The sequence below is a fragment of the Erpetoichthys calabaricus genome, chromosome 10 (assembly GCF_900747795.2).
Source record: "Erpetoichthys calabaricus chromosome 10, fErpCal1.3, whole genome shotgun sequence".
NCBI classification, from domain to species: domain Eukaryota; kingdom Metazoa; phylum Chordata; class Cladistia; order Polypteriformes; family Polypteridae; genus Erpetoichthys; species Erpetoichthys calabaricus.
The window spans coordinates 120,534,622-120,555,731 of NC_041403.2; the positions used below are offsets into that span (position 1 = coordinate 120,534,622).

The 21,110-nt window shown below is 37.8% G+C and overlaps 1 protein-coding gene across 1 annotated transcript in view; it reads left to right on the forward strand.

Annotated features, from left to right (window-relative positions):
• Nucleotides 1-21,110, forward strand: part of sycp2 (synaptonemal complex protein 2) — a 176,403-nt gene that overhangs the window by 113,973 nt on the left and 41,320 nt on the right. Inside the window, exons 15-20 of the mRNA XM_051932457.1 lie at nucleotides 778-950; nucleotides 1,094-1,244; nucleotides 3,807-4,051; nucleotides 8,119-8,271; nucleotides 8,798-8,876; nucleotides 20,241-20,381. Of these exons, the coding sequence (XP_051788417.1) occupies nucleotides 778-950; nucleotides 1,094-1,244; nucleotides 3,807-4,051; nucleotides 8,119-8,271; nucleotides 8,798-8,876; nucleotides 20,241-20,381 (942 nt within the window). The remainder of the gene's footprint in view (nucleotides 1-777; nucleotides 951-1,093; nucleotides 1,245-3,806; nucleotides 4,052-8,118; nucleotides 8,272-8,797; nucleotides 8,877-20,240; nucleotides 20,382-21,110) is intronic.

The following is a 21,110-nucleotide window of genomic DNA, read 5'->3' on the forward strand; positions in this document are numbered from 1 at the left end:
TGACAGTAATATCGCGCATTGCACCGTGCCCCGCGCATGCGCACTTCACCAGAAGACACACACACACGGACACCTGGACGCACACAGGGATTTTATTAAAGAGGATAATATATTATAATAAATATATTGCAAATTGACTCACCCACTTACACATCAACAAAAAACATTTTTACCCATTTAGTTCTCAAAAATCCAGTCCAGCTTGAACCTTATAGGTCAAGAGTATTTGCCTATACTGTATCCAGTTTCCTAGGTTCCCCTGAATGTAGCTCCATTTATGACACACGTGTTAGTAAAAGTTTTTATCTTCATAGAGAAAAGGTTTATAATTCCAAATCAGTTCACTAAAGCATGTCTTAACAACTTATAGTTCACTGAAGCAAAATGTTTGCAGTCACAAAATGACAATATGTCTCTCTAGCACACATGATAGTGTGGATGTGGATTAGGAATATTGTTGTAGCATATCTGCAGAGACCAATCTCAACCCATCATAGTGATCTACTTTACAGTATGTGGTTTTTCTCAGTGTACCATATTGTCCTTCCACATCATATAGACATGAAAACTGGATTTCTTTTCAATTGAAAATTTGTTTAGTGTTGTATGGCTGCCGTAAACTGCCGTCCTATTCACTATCGTTTTCTGCGTTAAAGTCAGTATAATCAAGATAAGCTTTTCCTATCCCCCCAAATAGATAAACGCTCTGTTTTGGATTTTTTTATATATTCGTGAAATATTAAAGGTTTAAAAGAACAAAATTTCAATTGTTTTCAGTACAAATATATTCATATAATTTTCAGAAGAAAACAATGGAAGAAAATACGCCATCAAAGACACAAAGGCCCCGCAGAGCTGCTGCCAGAAATCAGAGATACAAAGAAATATCCAGTTCCAGCAGCAGTGTGGAATTTTCATCCTCATCAGTCAAGAAAACAAATATGTTTGAGGTATCAAATGTATTCTGAAAGAACAATGATTCACATATAAAACTACCTTTAGTTACGAACTTCTATTTTATTCCAAAGTTCAAAACTTGGTACAAATTATTTTTTCTGCCTTTTTTTTCTTATTGTCTTGTTCTGTTTACCAGAGTACAATAAATCAGGAGAAGAGGAAAAATGATGTGCAGGTACCACAGACAAATACAGAATACAGATTTCAGCAACAGGAAAAGCGTGACATAGCAATGCCTCACATCACATCCATTTCCTCAGTACCCTCATCCATAGAGAAAATGAGAAGTTAGTACCCTCTCACTTTAAACTAAGGTTTAATTTTCTCTATGATAAAGAAAAAGACACCTGGTTTATTGAAAACTTTGACTAAATAAGTAACTGTTAGTTTGTATCTTAATGTAAATTTGTTGATAATTAGATAACCAATATTCATTTTACTTTATGAATAAATATCCGGAGTGTCTTGTCTTACACGCTAGTCAAGACCTTAAAATGGTTGAATTGTGCTGATTCTAGTGTCATATATTGCAAAGGTATCGACCAATTTCAAATAATTACACCACGTGGGAAACGTGGGGCTGAAGTAGTGGATGTGGTATATTGGAGAAACTATTGTTCCTTCCAGAACCTACTGTTACATTACTGCTGAATGATAGTTATGATTTGTGATCATTGTAGCAGCCAAGTTGATTTAATGCAAATTAATTTTTGTACACTTATGTTCAGCACACAATAATGTATAACACATGAATGCATATGTTGAACTGTAATGCAAAATGCACTATAAATAATGCAATGCATGCAGTAGTAAGCTACTATGTAGATAGTTTGTAGTATCACATTAATACTGAGGTACTGGAAATACCCATTTACTGACCCAGTAAAACTTTGGGGGGGAAAAAGGAATTGATTATTTATTAAAAATCATTGAACATTATAAGTAAAACAGAACATAATTCTCCTTTGACCATCTACATTTTTGCACAATTGTCTTTCTTTAAAGGACAGCAATTCTGAAAATAATATTGAAACAAAGAAGCTTGTGTTCATTAATCACCCACACAAAGCTTACACTGCACTGTATAATGTAAAGACAACTACACATTTAAATATCTGTTTTATTAACAGTTTGTTAATCTTAATAAGCTGATAGAAAAGAACCGTTCCTCAGATCTGGTATGATGAATGGAAGACCAAATCGATAAATGGAAGACATTCTTCCCTTCTCACAACGTATAGCACAGTGTGAAGAGAAATCGAAAATAGTAATGGCACAGATGATGAGCCAGAGTGAAAGTTCCCCGTGTGTGCTGCAGTATGTGTTTTCTCTATAAAAACCAAAAGTAAGCTTGAGTATGCATCTGTATTTTGATTTTTGATCCTATTTGTTGCAGTGTGCTTTAATATTTGTTTCAGGTAGCATTTGATTTTTTTGTTTTTTTAATTTTAATTTAGGGTATATTAATTTACGATGCGATGATTCATGGGGCTGGATGCTTCTGGATACAGTAAATGATTAGTTTGACAGCAGCTTCACACTGAATTCCTAGGTGTTGGTACAAAGATGGCTAGTGGAAACCGAGGTGTTGTGACCAATGAAGCTGATGTGATGAGTGGTATGCAGACCATGGCTTCAGCCATAGAGAACAAATGTACTGTACAGCCAACCCAAGGTTCAGTCTTTTTTCTTAAATTCTGAAAATACCCTTCAGTTCATGTTTCATGTTCATGTTTTAGTGTTGGCGTACTTTTCTTAGGTGGGTCATTGGTGTGAGGACAAATTCTTTATTTTGCATTATTGCATTTGATTTGTATGGGACAGTAATTTTTTTTAATGTATTATAGTATTTCAAAAGTGACTCTAACACTGTGTAAATGTCAAAATCAGTCTTCATATTGAATATTGTTAGGTTTTTGGCAGGAAAAGGATGCAGTGGTGAGTGCTGTTGCCTCTTAGTTATTGAGATCCTGGGTTCAAATCTTGAGCTTGGTTTGTGTGTTCTTTCCATGTATACATGGGATTCTTTAGGCATTCTGTTTTTGTTCTCACATTTACTCAAAGATGTGCTTGTCAGGTTGATTGTTTGTTCTGAATTGGCTCTGAGCAATTGTGGGTTTTTGCATGAGTGGATCTTTGTCACATCATGGGTTGCTTCTTGCCTTACACTCAAAAAATCCCAAGATAGTCTTGTATAAGCTTGAAATGATTTAAGGGGGTTTGTTAATTTTGTTATTTTTTTAGGAAAGAGAGTGTCCCCTCCTTTGCTTTCTGGGTAAATCCTTTGATCCTAAACTATAAGTAGGCTGCAATAGGAAGTTCATTCAGAGATTATTTGTTGTGTTAAGGATCCACAAGATAAGAAAACAATTCTTAAATCTCCACGTCTGTAAAGGCAATCATAGCCTTTTTGTCTAAAACAGTATAAAGCAGCTACCAGTTTTTGAACTTACCCAGGCACATGCCATAACCATTTTATGAAATGTTGAATTTTATGTAGAGTCAATGTCATATATTACATTATACTACTATCTTCCAAAGTGAAAACACACAACTTCTAGAGAAAATTGTCTGATGAGACTTAGAAATTCAAGTAATAATTAATAAATTCTTACATAAGCATTTGAAATGACAAGATTAAGATGTTATAAACATGAATTTACATACTCCACACTTTTAAAATATAAACCATTTTACCAAGAATTTCTTTATTTGGGTCAGCACAAAGGATGAATACTGTTATTTCTTAGTTCCTACCTTTTTCACCCTTTGAGATGGTGCTGCATATAACATTGCTTTATTAACACAGTAATATCATTTTTTTTATTAAAAATCAAATATTTTCACAGGTGAAGAATCACCCTTTGAAAAATCTGCCCCAGTTGATATTGAATCTGAATCTGCTCTTCAATATGGCTTGGACATTCAGAGTAAAGACTGCCTGAATACTCGTAAAGGAATTCTCCCGACAAAGTTCTGCAAATCAGATACAATTGCATCAAAAAAAGCGGAAATCATACCATTTGAAGATTTGACAAAATCTTCAAAAATCTCTCTTCAGGAGTCAGATAATGTGTCTGTTGTTTTGAGCTCAGTAAGCATTGCATCAGCTGTATGTAGTATATATTACATCTTTAAGGATAGTACCTTGCTTTATACAATCAGGTAGAATTTTATATTACTATTTAAAATATATTAAGGTAAAGTGTTGCAGATGCATCTAGACTTGACGTGTGTGTTCAGCACAGTAATAAAAATATATTTCACTGCAGTTGACGGAGTGGTGGCTCTGAGGCTAGGGATCTGCACTGGCAATCGGAAGGTTGCCGGTTCGAATCCCGCAAATGCCAAAAGGGACTCTGCTCTGTTGGGACCTTCAGCAAGGCCCTTAACCTGCAATTGCTGAGTGCTTTGAGTAGTGAGAAAAGCGATATATAAATGCAAAGAATTATTATTATTATTCCTTTTACAAAAAAGACTTTGCATTAGTGCATGCAATACAATACCAGTGTCATGATGTAAGCATAATTTGGAAGATATGGAAGAGCTGAAGATATCACAAAAATAGGCATTGCACCTGCACAGTGCTTTAAAAACAACATTATAGTAAAAATGTTAGATTCCATTTAACGTTTTTTTTTTTTCTTAGGAATATAGTATTTTAGTACTCATAAAGCACTTAGCATTAAATTAAATTTAAGGTTTGGTGGCATAAATATTTATACGGTCACGTGAAAAAGGTAAGTATACCCTATGAAATGATTTTTCTTTCCTAACATACAGTATGTTGACATACTGTGCCATGGTTTGACCATTGTTTAAACAGTATCTTTAGATTAAAATGATGTAATAAAAAAATGAAACATTTGATTTTGCAATAATTTTTCAATAAAAAATGAACAGATTTGCCATTTTAATAAGTGGAAAACGTAAGCATACACTTGGCTGTAATAGCTGGTATTGTCCACTTAGACAGAAATAACCTCAAATAGATGTTTACTATAACTGTGTACCAGTCTCTGACACTAACTAGAAAAACACTTTTTCCCAGTCCACTCTTCAGAATTCTTTCACTTGTATGATGTTTGAAGAGTGTCTTGTGTATAAAGCCTGTTTCAAATCTCACCCCACAGAATCTCAATGAAATTTAGATGTAGGCTTTGATTTAGCCATTCTATAACTCTCCATTTTGTTCTTCTCTGCAATTCCGTGTTGGATTTACTGGTATGTTTATGGTCATCATCAAGCACCTGCTGGTACGATGAAGAATTTGTAGTGGGTTCTATGATGGCACTGACTTGCTCAAACTCAAATGTAGCAAAGCAGCCCTAATCCATAATGTTTCCAAGACAATGCTTTTCAGTTGGCATCAGGTTCTTCTGGTCAAATCTTGTCTTTGGTTTTTGCCAAATATGTCTTCTAAGTATTATTGCCAAAAAACTCTTATCTTTGCCTTGTCTGGCCAGAGCACCTTGATCCAAAAGGCTTGGTCTTTGTCTAGGTGTTAATTTTGATGTTCTGTCTGGGCAGCAAAGGTTTCCTCCTGGCACACCTCCCATGTAGACCTAATTTGTATACCCTCTTTCATTAATGGTAGACTCATGCACTTTCACATCAACAAGGGCAAGAGCTACCTGCAGGTCTCATGATGAAATTCTGCTTTCGGGGTAAACTTGCTATGGCAGCCTGGCCTGGACAAGCTGGCGATCATTTGAAATCTTTTCCACTTGTAGCAATGTTCTGGGCAGTGGAGTGTGTGGTATAGCGGGTCTGCGGCTTCAAAAAAAAAAGGGCCAGGTTTTAATCCGTATAGCCGTGTCGTTCTCTGTGGGCATAATTGCACGACCGCGGGGAGTTAATGAGGTAGTTGGAGTGAGTCGCACCTGCACATGTGGGGGCGCTCGTTCTCAATTGCTTCATTAGCTTCCTGCAGCGTGTGATTAAGCACTGCGGCCATGGGGGCGCGGGGAGACGGGGCTATATATACGGGGTCGACATCAGGAAAGGGGGGATATAGATGAATAGATGTATGGAGGTTGAATAAGGAGGGTAAAGGATGTGAAAGAGCCATCTTAGCAGCTACGATCTGGCCACCTGTAAGGAGGAGACAGCACGAGCTGGGGCCCCGCGAAGGAGAGTTAGGTTGTGGTGCTCTAGGGGCTAGTTCGCCCCACTGAATGTTCTATTGGAGTGGGGTGAGCAAGGCAGGTGTCCTCCCAAGGGATCTGAGGAGCGACTGCGTGAGCGTGAAGGATGAAGGGAGGAGAGCCGAGCAGTGGTGTCCTTAATGGAAGCCAAGACAGAGGTCAGCCGAAAGGAGCTCAAGGCTGTTGGGTCTCTGCCGGCTGCGGGAGCAATGGGCAAGCTGGGGAGAATGAGAGACGGAGGTGGGCTGTGATCAGGAAGAGTGAGACTGCATTTTAACCTCTGATTTTAATGGATTTATTTATTGATGTTTTTATCCCCAATGAACACTTGTTTTTATGATTTATTTACTGAACCCAGATGACTGCACTTTTTGTTTGGACACTGTTTTGTTGGTTTTAATAAAAGCACTTTTTGGAAAAATCCCCTGGCTTCATTTCAGAAGTGTCCTCATTTGTCAGCTCATCTCGGTGACATTACCGACAGTGTTGGGTTCTGATGGGAGCGTGGAGTGGACCTGCATCATCACAGAGTGGTGGATTTCCAGTTGTTTGGAGATCTTTTTAAATCCCTTCCTGGATTTATAGACATCCATAACCTTGCACCAAGGGATGGTGATAAATACTATGAAAATAAAGGGCAATGAAACTGAGGTTTAAATCAGACAGGTTCAGACAAGGTAATTTCTAATGATGTTCTTACTATATGCACCTGATCTGGTGCATGTGATTCTAATTTTAGGTAGTGAAGAATGTAGACATACCAACATTTTTCCATATGCAAAACTTGCATTTATGCTCTTTTAAAATTATATGATAAACTTAAAAACATAAATGTGGTATTATGTTATATTATGTCACCTTTATTCAGAGATGCTGTTTAAATGAAGATCAAATCTTGATACAGTAGGTTCACATATGTTAAAAAAGAAAAGTGTTTTGTGGGGTGTATTTACTTTTTCACAACTGCAGTTGAATAAACTGACAGCAGCAACATGATTAATTTCCAGAAGAAGCATCAGTCCATTTTGTCTTTTCCTTTCACTTTAGTTTTGGTAATTCTATGTATTCCAGCATTAAGTGCTTAGAGGAAGCACATTTTCAGACTTGCCTGCCATATTGTATTTATGGTGGTATAAACTATACTAGATAGAACTTTTTAGATAGATAGAACTTTATTTGTCCCCAGGGGGAAGTTTTGTTTTTTACAGTGCTGTTTAAATTAATGAATACATAAGTTAGATAAGTAAGTAAATAAATATATACACACACCTTGGTCCGAACACATACCAGAATGACTAAAATGAAAGAAAATTTAAACTTAAAACGTTTGACTTGGCAGTCCCAGTGCGGCATTATGCAGACATATTGCTGTTGGTATAAAGGAGGCCTATTTGTGTTTCTTGATACAATTCTGCTGAATATATTGATGGCATCGTTCATAATGGCACTCAACTTTTTCATTCTCTCCTTGATATAGGTAAAATGTCAAATTATGAGCTGTGCATTTATTTCAATAGAGAAAGGCTCTGTATGTTCTGACTGCAAAAAGCAGTCAATTAGTTGTTAGGTTTTGAAGAAAATATTCTCCAGAGAAGCAGAGTAACTTTTCTTTTCATTCTCAACATTCTTTATAACATTAAAAAATAGTAATTCTGATAGGTGAAAGTAATTTTTATTTAATGCATGACCAATTACAGATAAAATTGTTTCAATTTATGGAGTGTGTTCATTTGCACCCATTCAGAGCATAGTTTCTACAAAAAGTGTAAAAGAAACAATGTTGGGACAGACATCGCATATGATCAAAGTAAACTTATAACCCAATATCAGTGGTTTGCATTTGTTTGGTAAATCGTCCATTTCATTTAAATAGTTGCAGCTTTGAATTGAGTTCAGATTTATGGTTGTGTTTTTAATCATTTTATTAAACATTTACACTGTTAAGTGTAAAAAATATATAAATAAAGATGAAAAAAGAAAGTTAATTTACAGTACTTTTTAAAATTCTTCTCAGCCTCAACTTGCATCACCAAACACATATCCGGAGACACCAGCTGAGAAGAGTAAGGATGAACCTAGAAATAACCCAGGAATTGAGGATCAAGAAAATGAAGATCTGAATTCTGTCTTGTCTTATCAATCACAACGCAGTTCCTTAGAGCAAGTGGTTAGTTTTATATTTATATTATTGTATACTATATATTATATTAGATTGTGAGTACAGAGAAGGCGAAAAAGGCAGACAACTGTTGCTCTTAACATATAATAGAATATAGTGATGGGTATAACAAATGGAATACTTGTTGGACTGATATTAAAGCCTTAGCTGAAAAAAACATGTACAGATGAGAATAATAGATAAACAAAACACAGCCAAGTGGCTTCGCCTATAATCTCTGGTGGTGCAGGCACATATCTACATGCTAATGGCTTTCTCAATTGGTTCTGGAATTATTTAAGGTGTTGTCGAAAGTAAAGAAAACTGATCACGTGTGGCTTTTGAGTTAAGGCCTTTATTAAGATGACATGATCTGGCATTATTCCACCTGAACAATTTCTTTATATAAATTTCTAATATTTTCTTTTTTTCATTAAAAGGATTTCTTTCAACACTTTTTAAGTTAAATACTGGCAGTGTGACAGTGCTAATATATATATTTATTATTCATCCCTTTTCTTATTTGCCATTTTAGAAAACCCCAGTTTCTGCCATTTTGAATGAATCGAGGAATGACAGTTATTTGAAACAAATTAATAACATTTGTATTTCAGGTAAATTTACTATTCTTTGGTTTATTTGTAATAGAAACTAAAGGTGTTATACAATATGCTCTAGTCTATACTCTTATAGCATATGGTGATTAATTTTGATCCCATCTAATCTTCCAACTACCCATTTTGTGCATTTGATGTCCATTTCAGAACTGCAGGGTCTAAAGCCAGTCCTAGTAGTACATAAACTATGAATTAATTCCAGAATTAAGAATTAATTCCAGTTTCCAGTCTTGTATTTTTACAGGCAGTTGTGTTAGCTTAACAATGTACTATATTTGATGGCATTAATATCTAATTAGCTTTTGGTGTTATTGGGCTGGCAGAGTTTCGTAGTTTGTAGAAATACAGCATCACACATTCAAACCCCTGTATTTAAATTAGATAAGATTGACTTTATTTGACCCCAAGGAGAAATTTAAAATTTATAAAAGCTCAAGAAAAGAAAAGGGGGGGGGGGAAATAAATGTATATGTGTGTGTATTAGTGCTGGGCGGTATGACCAAAATTCTATATCACGGTATTTTTCAAAATTAAACTGGTTTCACGGTATTCAACGATATTTTTTAACCCATGCATGAGTGGATGTTAACCACATTTTCCACTGCAGTAGACTGGCTCAGAATAACCAATTCCACTGTCATGAGAATTATACATTGTACAAAAGAACATTTTAATGTGCACACAAGTACTGCATTTCCCCGAAAATAAGACCTACTCCGAAAATAAGCCCTAGCATGATTTTCAGGCTGCTCTGTAATATAAGCCCTACCCCAAAAATAAGCCTTAGTCAAGATTGTAAGCTGAAATGTAAGGCGCCTAAGGCCAGGTTTATACTTCACGCAATGTGATGCGTGTGCCCGAAATATCCATTAAATTCCGAGTACAACTTGCCACAATATCTCTGAAAAGGATGTTTAATGATTACATCCATCAATTCGGGGATGCGCCCATTCAAGCAAGTATTGGCGCAAGACAGAATCAAAATCCCTGGACGGGGCATCCGCTCATCACAAGGTGAACACAAGCACACACATACACTAACATCATTGTAGCTTCACCAAATCCCCAAACCTTCATGTCTTTGGATGGAAAATGGAGCGCATTGTGGAAACCCACCAGGAAAACATGCAAGCTCCAGGCTGGGATCACAAGGGACGTGACTCCCAGCGAGACAGTGGCGCTACCACTTTGCCACCATGCCACTCCATATGTGTAACTATTAACAGTATTCATTAAACAAAGTTAATTTATCTGTAAAATGTAACATACATATTTTAATGCATGTCATCATGAAAGTGATATCAAATATAAATCTAAGAATTGTAAATGTGCAGAGAGCTGGAATATTATACATTTAATGTGTTCTGTGTGGCGATCTATTGCTGCTATCAGGTCAGGACAAAGCCCCAAAAGCGCGTAGCGATTTAACAACTGGGTCAGTTTTAAGGTGACGTTTATGACGGTCTGCTTTAATGATAAGGTAAACTACGAGGTTAAAGTGGATATTTTGAGTTTAAAGCCGAAATTTCCACTTAAATCACAAAACAGACATTTTCATTATGTCCTTACTTTTTTTTTCTCTGTGGCTGAGATATGTCGCCGTACATTCTGATGGTATTGTGAAGGTGCAAAAAAAAAAAAAAAAAAAAAACGACACAGAAGATGGTGTGTGAAACTTTTAAAATATATTGTGTCATTACTTTGGGGAATATGCAACGCTTGAATATAAAAGCAACATGAATACATTTGTATGCTGGCATTTTGCTTCACCACATTGAACCATTCATCAAACATCGAAGCACGCACATCGATCAGCAAAGTGGCTGGAGTAGCAAGAAATTCAGGCTGGAATTCAGGGTTTGAATGTGAAAAGTTAAGACGATATTCCAGAAGAAGACAACATGACTGTATTTGGATAAATGTATATTGTTGTACATGAATAAATGTAAGAGAGCCCCTGAAAATAAGCCCTAGTGCATCTTTTGGAGCAAAAATTAATATCAGATCCTGTCTTATTTTCGGGGAAAGACGGTATTAATACAGGTTTGCATGGCCCCATAAAGTGATAGTTTTCAAGGGGGTGGCACTAATGAAGAGAAGGAATCACATTGCATGACAGTTGCAGTCAAAATATAGAACCTTTTTATTGAACAAATTTTGCAAACAACTTAAACTAATTGTTTTGGCAACATATCTTCAACCATGCAAAGAGGCATTTAGACTTAGTAAAATATTCAGAGGAGCTTGTCAAAAGTTGTATTGCACTGAATATGTCTTAGAAAAGGAATAAATAATAAATATTTTTTGTAAACCAACTACACTTTGTTAATGTTAACAATGTCTGTCCACTGACACGTTAAAGTGACTTTTTAAACAACTTTACCATCATTAAACTGCATAATATTTAAACTAATAAATAATGACAATAAAATAAATAATAGTACAACTATTACTTCAAGGCTTCAAGCCCAGGTACATTACACAGTATTCACCAAATAAAAATAAAATAAAAGAAGTGCAATTTGGTGATGATATCTTTACCAACTGAACCATCATATTGAAAGTTGCATTAATATGGACCTTGCTTCAAGCTAAGCTATCTACATAAATAATAAAACTGCAACTTGCATTTATAGTGCTATTTGTGGTATTGCGGGTCTGCAGCTTCAAAAAAAAATATGGCCAGTTTGCCATGTCTGTCTCCGTGGGTGCGGTTGCACGACCATGGGGAGTTGATGAGGTAATTGGGGCAAGTCGCACCTGCATGTGCAGGTGCGATCATTTTCAATTGCTTCATCTGTTTCCTGCGGCGTGTGATTAAGGTGCTGCGCCCACAGAGATGCATATTTATGGGCCGGCAGGATAGGGGGAAGGAAAAAAAGGGAAGATAGAACAGAAGGAGGTTAAAGAAGGGAAAAGACAGTCATGGGAGACGATCCAGACACCAGGAAGGAGAAGGCAGCACAAGCTGGGTCTCCGTGAGGGAGCGCAGGCTGAGGCGCTATAAGGGCTGGTTCACCCCACTCAACACGCTAAGCGAGATGTAAGACCTCCCAATAGATCCGAGGTGCGACTGAGTGAGTGCGAAGGAAGACAGGAGGTGTGCTGACCTTAGGTGGTATGCCTGTGCAGTGTGGCGGCAGCCAAGACGGTGGGGTCGGCAAAAAGGAGTTGGTGCTGCATGGGTGAGCCGGGGAGACAGAAGGTGGTGGGCTACAATCGGGTGAGGAGAGCGACTGCATTTTAACAGATTTATTTATTATGGATTTTATCCCCACGTTTCACTGGTTTTGTGGATTTGCTATTTATTTGGATACTGTATTTTTTTTTTTTTTTAAGCACTGCACAATGGACACTTTTGGTTTTACTTTTTACTGTTTTTAATAAAAGCATTTGAGCACTTTCCACCATCCCCTGGCTTCAGTGAGATTTGTCAGCTCATCTCGGTCATAACAATCGACGGTGTTGGTTCAACATATTCCCATGAGTCTGTAGGGGACCAGCATCGTCACAGTATTACACAGTACCCAGGTACATTACACAGTATTGAAGAAAGAAAAATAAAACAAGTGCTACTTGGCTTGCAGTATTATCCTGTATTATAGAAACAGTATTCACACATTTGAACATAATAATGGTCCACATCCAACCTTTTAAAACCAAAGTATTTCCAGACAACAGACATGACTCCTTTTTGCAGCAAAAGTTGTTATCATGTTCAACTTTATCGTCTGCTACAGCTTCAGTTTTGGAATGTTCTCTGTCCATTTTCACCGCTCAATACCTCCACTAATGTATGTACTCCGTTGCATGCGTGTTTAGTAGTGTAGCAGTGAAAAAGGTCCCCCCCTTAAACAGTTTCCCGCTGCACCACATTCCGAACGTTGTTTAGGCTATTTAAACTGGTGTTGCGGTATAACAAAGATCCATATCATAACAAAAATAAACTTTTCGGTATGAACCAGTATCCCGCCCAGCACTAGTTTGTATATATATGTATATGTATATAGTGTGTGTGTATATACAGGTGCTGGTCATAAAATTAGAATATCATGACAAAGTTGATTTATTTCAGTAATTCCATTCAAAAAGTGAAACTTGTATATTAGATTCATTCATTACACACAGACTGATGTATTTCAAATGTTTATTTCTTTTAATTTTGATGATTATAACTGACAACTAATGAAAGTCCATAATTCAGTATCTCGGAAAATTAGAATATTGTGAAAAGGTTCAATATTGAAGACACCTGGTGCCACACTCTAATCAGCCAATTAACTCAAAACACCTGCAAAAGCCTTTAAATGGTCTCTCAGTCTAGTTCTGTAGGCTACACAATCATGGGGAAGACTGCTGACTTGACAGTTGTCCAAAAGACGGCCATTGACACCTTGCACAAGGAGGGCAAGACACAAAAGGTCATTGCTAAAGAGGCTGGCTGTTCACAGAGCTCTGTGTCCAAGCACATTAATAGAGAGGCGAAGGGAAGGACAAGATGTGGTAGAAAAAAGTGTACAAGCAATAGGGATAACCGCACCCTGGAGAGGATTGTGAAACAAAACCCATTCAAAAATGTGGGGGAGATTCACAAAGAGTGGACTGCAGCTAGAGTCAGTGCTTCAAGAACCACCACGCACAGACGTATGCAAGACATGGGTTTCAGCTGTCGCATTCCTTGTGTCAAGCCACTCTTGAACAAGAGACAGCGTCAGAAGCGTCTCGCCTGGGCTAAAGACAAAAAGGACTGGACTGCTGCTGAGTGGTCCAAAGTTATGTTCTCTTATGAAAGTAAATTTTGCATTTCCTTTGTAAATCAAGGTCCCAGAGTCTGGATGAAGAGAGGAGAGGCACAGAATCCACGTTGCTTGAGGTCCAGTTTAAAGTTTCCACAGTCAGTGATGGTTTGGGGTGCCATGTCATCTGCTGGTTTTGGTCCAAGGTCAACGCAGCCATCTACCAGGAAGTTTTAGAGCACTTCATGCTTCCTGCTGCTGACAAACTTTATGGAGATGCAGATTTAATTTTCCAACAGGACCTGGCACCTGCACACAGTGCCAAAGCTACCAGTACCTGGTTTAAGGACCATGGTATCCCTGTTCTTGATTGGCCAGCAAACTCACCTGACCTTAACCCCATAGAAAAAATATGGGGTATTGTGAAGAGGAAGATGCAATACGCCAGACCCAACAATTCAGAAGAGCTGAAGGCCACTATCAGAGCAACATGGGCTCTCATAACACCTGAGCAGTGCCATAGACTGATCGACTCTGTGCCACGCCGCATTGCTGCAGTAATCCAGGCCAAAGGAGCCCCAACTAAATACTGAGTGCTGTACATGCTTATACTTTTCATGTTCATACCTTTTCAGTTGGCCAACATTTCTAAAAATCCTTTTTTTGCATTGGTCTTAATTGATATTCTAATTTTCCGAGATACTGAATTTGGGACTTTCATTAGTTGTCAGTTATAATCATCAACATTAAAAGAAATAAACATTTGAAATACATCAGTCTGTGTGTAATGAATGAATCTAATATACAAGTTTCACTTTTTGAATGGAATTACTGAAATAAATCAACTTTGTCATGATATTCTAATTTTATGACCAGCACCTGTATATGTATATATCGTAACAAAAGGAGCTATATAGACGCCTGACCCGACACGGATGCACGTATAAAATAAGAAAATATTTTTCTTCAGCTGGAGGGCATGTCTTTCCCATGTCCCCCAGCTACAACACAATCCCAAAACACCTCGTCCTCCTCCACCCAACTCTGGCCGCTGAGTGGTGGTTGCTGGCCCCTTTTATTGGGCACCCAGAAGTGCTCCAGGTGTCTGATTGCTGACATCCGGCTTCACTTTCGGGTGTGGCGAAACTAGCACCCAGAAGGGTCCAGCAGCTCCAACAGGGCTGCACAAAACTTCAACCCCCATGAAGCCCTGGGGGAGTCCGAGGCACCGCTGCAACCCAGGGAGGCTGCCAACTATCATCCAGGGGGAGATGTTGTATTTCCCATGCTTGCTCCCCTGGTACATATGCTACAGGGGCATCCCGGCCGGACATATTATATATGTATGTATGTGTTTATTTTTATATATATATATATATATATATATTGGGGTGGAGTGGTGGCTCTGAGGCTAAGGATCTGCGCTGGTATCCTGAAGGTTGCCGGTTTGAATCCCCGTCACTGCCAAAAGAGATCCTACTCTGCTGGGCCCTTGAGCAAGACCCTTAACCTGTAATTGCTCCAGGGGCGCTGTACAATGGCTGACCCTGCGGTCTGACCCCAAGGGGTATGCGAAAACTAACAAATTTCTAATACGAGAAATCGTATAAGACGAAATAAAGAACAAAAACTAAAAAAATATATATATATATATAATGCATAAAATATGATGTGTGTGTGTATATATATTTATATGTATGTGTGTGTATATACAGTCAAATGTATGTGAACCCCTAGGAATTTTCTATGTTTATGGCTAATTCTCCATATAAAACATGGTTGTATCTTCATGTCAGTCACAATAATGAAGAAGCCCAGTCTCCTATAACTAAAGATACACAGATTTTCAGAGAATTTTTACCATATTGAATAAATCATTCAAACTGTGAAACTGAACGTTGGAGAAAGTAAGTGAACCCTAAGCTAATGATTTTTTTTAAAAAGCTCACTGCAGTCAGAATTTAGCACACCTGGAGACCATTTAATGAAACGAGTTCAGAGGTGTGGCCTAGAATACTTTTATTGATAAAAAACACTATAAAGTTTGAGTATGAGCTTTTGACAAGAAGCATATCCAGATGGGAATCATGCCTTGCAGAAAAGAGCTGTCTAAAGAGCTACAATTGAGAATTGTTAATCAACGTAAGGCTGGAAAGGGTTACAAAGTCATCTCAAAGATTTTAGATATTCATCAGTCTACTGTTAGGCAATCTGTCTTTAAATTAAGACAATTCGGTATTATGGCTACTCTGGGTTGTGCTCTTGGGGGTTATCTTGGCAGGGCGCCCACTTCTAGGCAAAGTCAGCAATGATGTAAAGAAGAACCCTAGAGTGACAGCAAAGGACTTGAAGAAGTCATTAGAACTGGCTAACATCTTTGTTCATGAGTCAACTATATGCAAAACTTTGAACCAGAAAGGAGTCCATGGCAGGACACCAAGAAGGAAGCCACTGCTATCAAAAAGAACATTGCTGAACACCTGAAGTTTGCGAAAGAGCACTTAGACACTCCACAATGGTACTGGGAAAATGTTTTGTGGAGTGATGAAACCAAAATTGAGCTATTTGGGAGGAACAAGCAGAACTTCATTTGGCGTAAAAAGGGCACTGCATATCAACATCAAAACATCATCCCTACAGTAAAGTATGGTGGAGGAAACCTCATGATTTGGGCCTGCTTTGCTGCATCAGGGCCTGGACAGCTTGCTGTCATTGAGGGGAAAATGAATTCAAGTTTATCAACAAATTCTTCAGGGTAATGTGAGGGTGTCTGTCCATCAACTTAAGCTCAGAAGAGGTTGGGTGATGCAACAGGACAATGACCCCAAACATTGCAGCAAATCCACAGCACAGTGGCTTCAGAAGAACAAACTCAGCCTTTTGGAATGGCCCAGTCAGAGCCCAGATCTCAATCCTATTGAGATGCTGTGGATTGACTTGAAGAGAGCCTTGCACAGAAGACAACCAAAGAATATGGAAGAGTTAAGGCTGTTCAGCAGGTTACAGGAAGCGCCTGGTTGAAGTCATTGCTGCCAAAGGAGGGTCAACCAGTTATTAAATCCCAAGGTTCACTCACTTTTTCCACTACCACTGTGAACGTTGACTGCTTTTGTAAAATAGACATGAAAGAGTAGAATTTTTTTGTGTGTCATTGGCTTAAGCTCATTGTGTATATCAGTACCTGTGACTTAGATGAAGATCAGATCACTTTTTATGACCAATTCCTGCAGTAAACCAGATAATTGCAAAGGGTTCACATACTTTTTACGGTACCAGTTTTTCCTCCAATACAGCGTGAGATAGCTCCTTTGGCAGTCATGATATACCGCTACCTGCTGAGGATAGGAATATTAAATATATCCCACTTTACCTGCTGTCTGATCCGCTTGCAATTATACTGGTACCATAATTATACATCCTTTTCTCTCCTCAGCCACTTTCTGTTTATGTTTTAATTACAATTATACGCGTAAGTGTGGGAGAAATTAAATTGGTAACTTTTTTAGAATAGTAAAAAAAAAAAAAAAAACGAGACTGTTTAATATCATACCCTTGGTTTATTATTGTTATTATTGCATTAGGGCTTACTATGCTTATGCAGGGCCACTTTTTAACACCACTCCCTGGGTTTACTATCTTAATATTTCAAGGCTGTTGAAGATTATATTTTACCAGCAGCCCAGCGATGCTCGAAAGAATCGCAAATCCAAGAATGGCAATTACTTTCTGTTCCCTCCGATATTTGTAGGGATGAAATATCATGGAGGGTGGTTGCGTCCACAGTGCCACTCACAGTATGGCGGCGACGTTGATGTACGATTCTGCTAGTCATGAGGCGTCTTTCAGAAGCGTGTTGTAGGTGCCTTTGTGTATTGTTTTTATCCATGCAGTCTCGCATTTGGCAGCGGCGGTAGTGTGAATGACTTGCCTGTTGCCTCTGGCATCTGTGCATATATACTATACAATCTGGCATGCACGCTGTACCTCAGGTGTAGTTTACAGGTCGTAGCCATACGGGCTCGTTTTTGTATTACTAATTCTTGAGCTCCTTCGTTTTGGAGCCGTGACTCCTTATTGTTTTTATCTATGTGGTCTCGTCTTTGTTGTTCTGTGGCTGTGTCGTTAGGTAGACGTCGTTTACTGTTAGGAATCATAATTCAACTTACTTTAATAGTGATTGGTAGATGCAAAAGCAAATGAACTATTATAGGATCTAATGCATTCCATAAAGCTGTTACTTTCGGGTACATTGTTAGTCAAAAGCTTCCGTACATATTCAGGATATTCATCCAAAAGAGGCAGCTTAACTTGACCTTTTTGACAACAACGTGTAAACTCATCAGTTGTACTGCCAGTTTTTTCTTAGGAAGTTACGTGAATGACAAGGACTGCAAATGACACTCATTAATCCCAATGAATTTTCATGAACAGTGGACTCATTATAGAATGCATTCTCAGCTAACTGGCGGAATTGTTCAGCGTCTGTCCGTCGTTGCTGTCTTTGGCTTTTTCTTTGTTGGAATACTGAACGTCTTAAACCTTTTAAACGACTTTGTAGCCCTTCTATGGTTTCTTTTTGGATCTGTGCCTCTCTTGCATGTAGTGTTTCAGAAGCGCGTTGTAGGCACCTTCGTTCATTGTTTTCTTCCCTACGGGCTCGGTTTTGTATTTGTAATCGTTGAGCTCTTTGCTTTTGGAGCCGTGACTCTGTCCGTTACTTGAGGTGTTTCGTTTTGGAGCTGTGACTTCTTTGCTTCTGGTGTTTGTGAAGCGCGTTGTAGGAGCCTCTATTTATTGTTTTTATCCATGCAGTCTCGTTTTTGTTTCTCTGTTACTGAATTACCGTTATGTGATTCAAACATGCCACACAGACTGCTGGCACAGTGGATTAGAGCAAGTTTAGTTTACAGGTTGTGTTGTTTGGGCGCCATCTACTGACTCTGGGAAGCCGCTGCGTTTGACTCTGGGGCGCTGCGGCAGTGCGCATGCGCTTCGGTGCGTCCGCCGTGCATAAATTAAACTGTCGTTTAGTAATATAGATTCTTGTAGTATTTAGACTTCATCAGCAATAGATATCTCTATTTTTAATCATCAAACGCTGCTGCTGGGGGGTTTGTTTTGTTTTGGATGTGCTCTGTCTCTAGGTATGTCAGAGGACTGGGACATTGTGAAGTGGGGTCCAGCCTCAGGTGGGGAGGCAAAATGGAGGGGATAAGGGGGAGAGAAAGAGAGCAAGTTATATCTAATCTATCCTTTTAATCCTTATAATTACCAACGTAACAATAGGCTGCATAGCAATAACTCCTGAGAAATTTGGAAATTAAGGTCAAAGCTACTGTAACTCACTTCCAGTTAAGACTACAAAATTACATCAAAAATTCAGAATCAATGTCTCCATGATGGGACAGTTAACTGTGTGAGCTGGAATGTTAAAGTCCCGAATCACGAATTAAAGAGAGAGAGTTGATTCTCTCACCTAACAGCTCTAAACGCTAAAATAGTATTTTCACAGGAGACCCACTTATTAAGCAAGCATCAGTTCTGGCTGTAAAACGACTGGACTGGCCAAATGTTCCATTCCAGCTTTACAAAGTAAACTAGAGGTGTGGGAATTCTTATACATAGAACAGTCTCATTTGTGGTATCAGATGTTGTATCTGACCCTGAAGGGAGATATGTGATTGTCATGGGCAATTTATTTAACTGTAAAGTGATTTTGATAAATGTTTATGCACCAAATGTGGACGATAGGGAATTTATGAAAAAAAGTATTTACATCCATTCTCATGTGAACACTCATAATTATAATGGCTGGGGACTTGAATTGTTTTAAATCCAGACTTAGATTTAGACTTAGACGTTATCACCTCTGTTACAGGAGACCTAACACTGCAAAGACAATTACACAGTTTGTAACTGATCACAACTTATCAGACCCCTGGAGGTTTCTAAACCCAAACTCAAGAACATATTCCTTCTACTCACCAGTGCATCATTGCTACTCAAAAATTGATTTATTTCTTTATAGATAACAATTTCTTGCCTACGATTAAATCTTGCAAGTACGACACTATTGTTATTTCCGACCATGCCCCTCTGATCTTGGAGCTAATATCATTATGCCCCACATACTCATCTTGCAGATGGCGTCTTAACCCACTTTTATTAGCAGATGAGAACTATACAGAATTTATATCAAAACAAATCAGTTTTTTTCTAGAGACAAATACATCCTCAGAGGCCTCTGCAGGAATACTCTGGGAAACCCTGAAGGCCTTCTTAAGTGGACAGATTATCTCCTATCTTTCCCACAGAAATAAATTAGAAACCAAGAAGGTATCAGAGCTAATCAGCAAAATTACTAGAATAGATCAAGAACATGCCAGGTGTCCAGTTGAGGCTCTTCGTAGGAAAAGGCAGGCTCTGCATTCAGAGCTCAACCTCTTAACAACTAAAGAAACTGAACAACTCATTTTTAAATCAAGACATCATTACTATGAAAATGGAGAATGACGACACTGGAGTGGAAGCACAGTAATTTTAAGAAAATCATGTATAGAAATTTCATGCCCTTAAATATATTTTAATGAGATAACTAATACCTTCATTTTATAACTGACTATAGGTCCTTCATACACTGCTCCTTTAATGAAGAAGCGACTTCAAGCTGATAACTGGAGTTTTGAGGACGATGATGAACATAATCTTACTGGAACAAAGCTGAAACCAAGAAAACTGTTTAAATTGAATACTTGTAAAGCAGCAGGTATAGATTTGATAATCTGACACTCTAATATACTGTAATTAATGTTTTACTATTTAATTAAATCTTATTTATGTTAAACTAAAATTTGCTTTAGTCTTAAGTTTAATAGGATGGCACAGTTAAATATACAAAGTACTTGTCGATTCTGTTATGAAGTCCTAGTGTTAATAGTGTGAGTATATAATTAGCAGTGAAGAAAAATATTCATATTAATAAAGAGGTTCCTTTTGTCCTTTTTTAAAATTTTCAAAGTATTCCATGTCACCTAGGAAAGATGTTGGATTATCCTCTTCGCATATCAAGAAATTGCAACTACAAATACTACAGCACTCATTGAAAAAAATCTTAAAAACATCCATTTTCTGTAATTGATGTCATTTAGTCTCCTTAGGCTTTATTCAACTATAGCCAGGTTCCAAGTGAATTGTTGCTCAACAGAATGTATAAAACAGAACTAATTTTTTTTTTCCACCATTAATTATTTTAGTTAGTATAGAAAGGTTCATGTTCTATACTTTTCCAGAAATGCAAAAAAAAGTAAAAGAATTTTCCATTATGTTTGCTTGACTAACCTAGTCTGCATATTGTTCCACATTGGCAAAATGTTCAGGAATAAACAGTAACTATACTTTTAAGTTATTTACCTCTCTATAACTTTCAAAACATGAATTTAAGGTTAAATGATTTCTCCCCTATTTTAGAATTAGCAAGTACCGTGTTTCCCTGAAA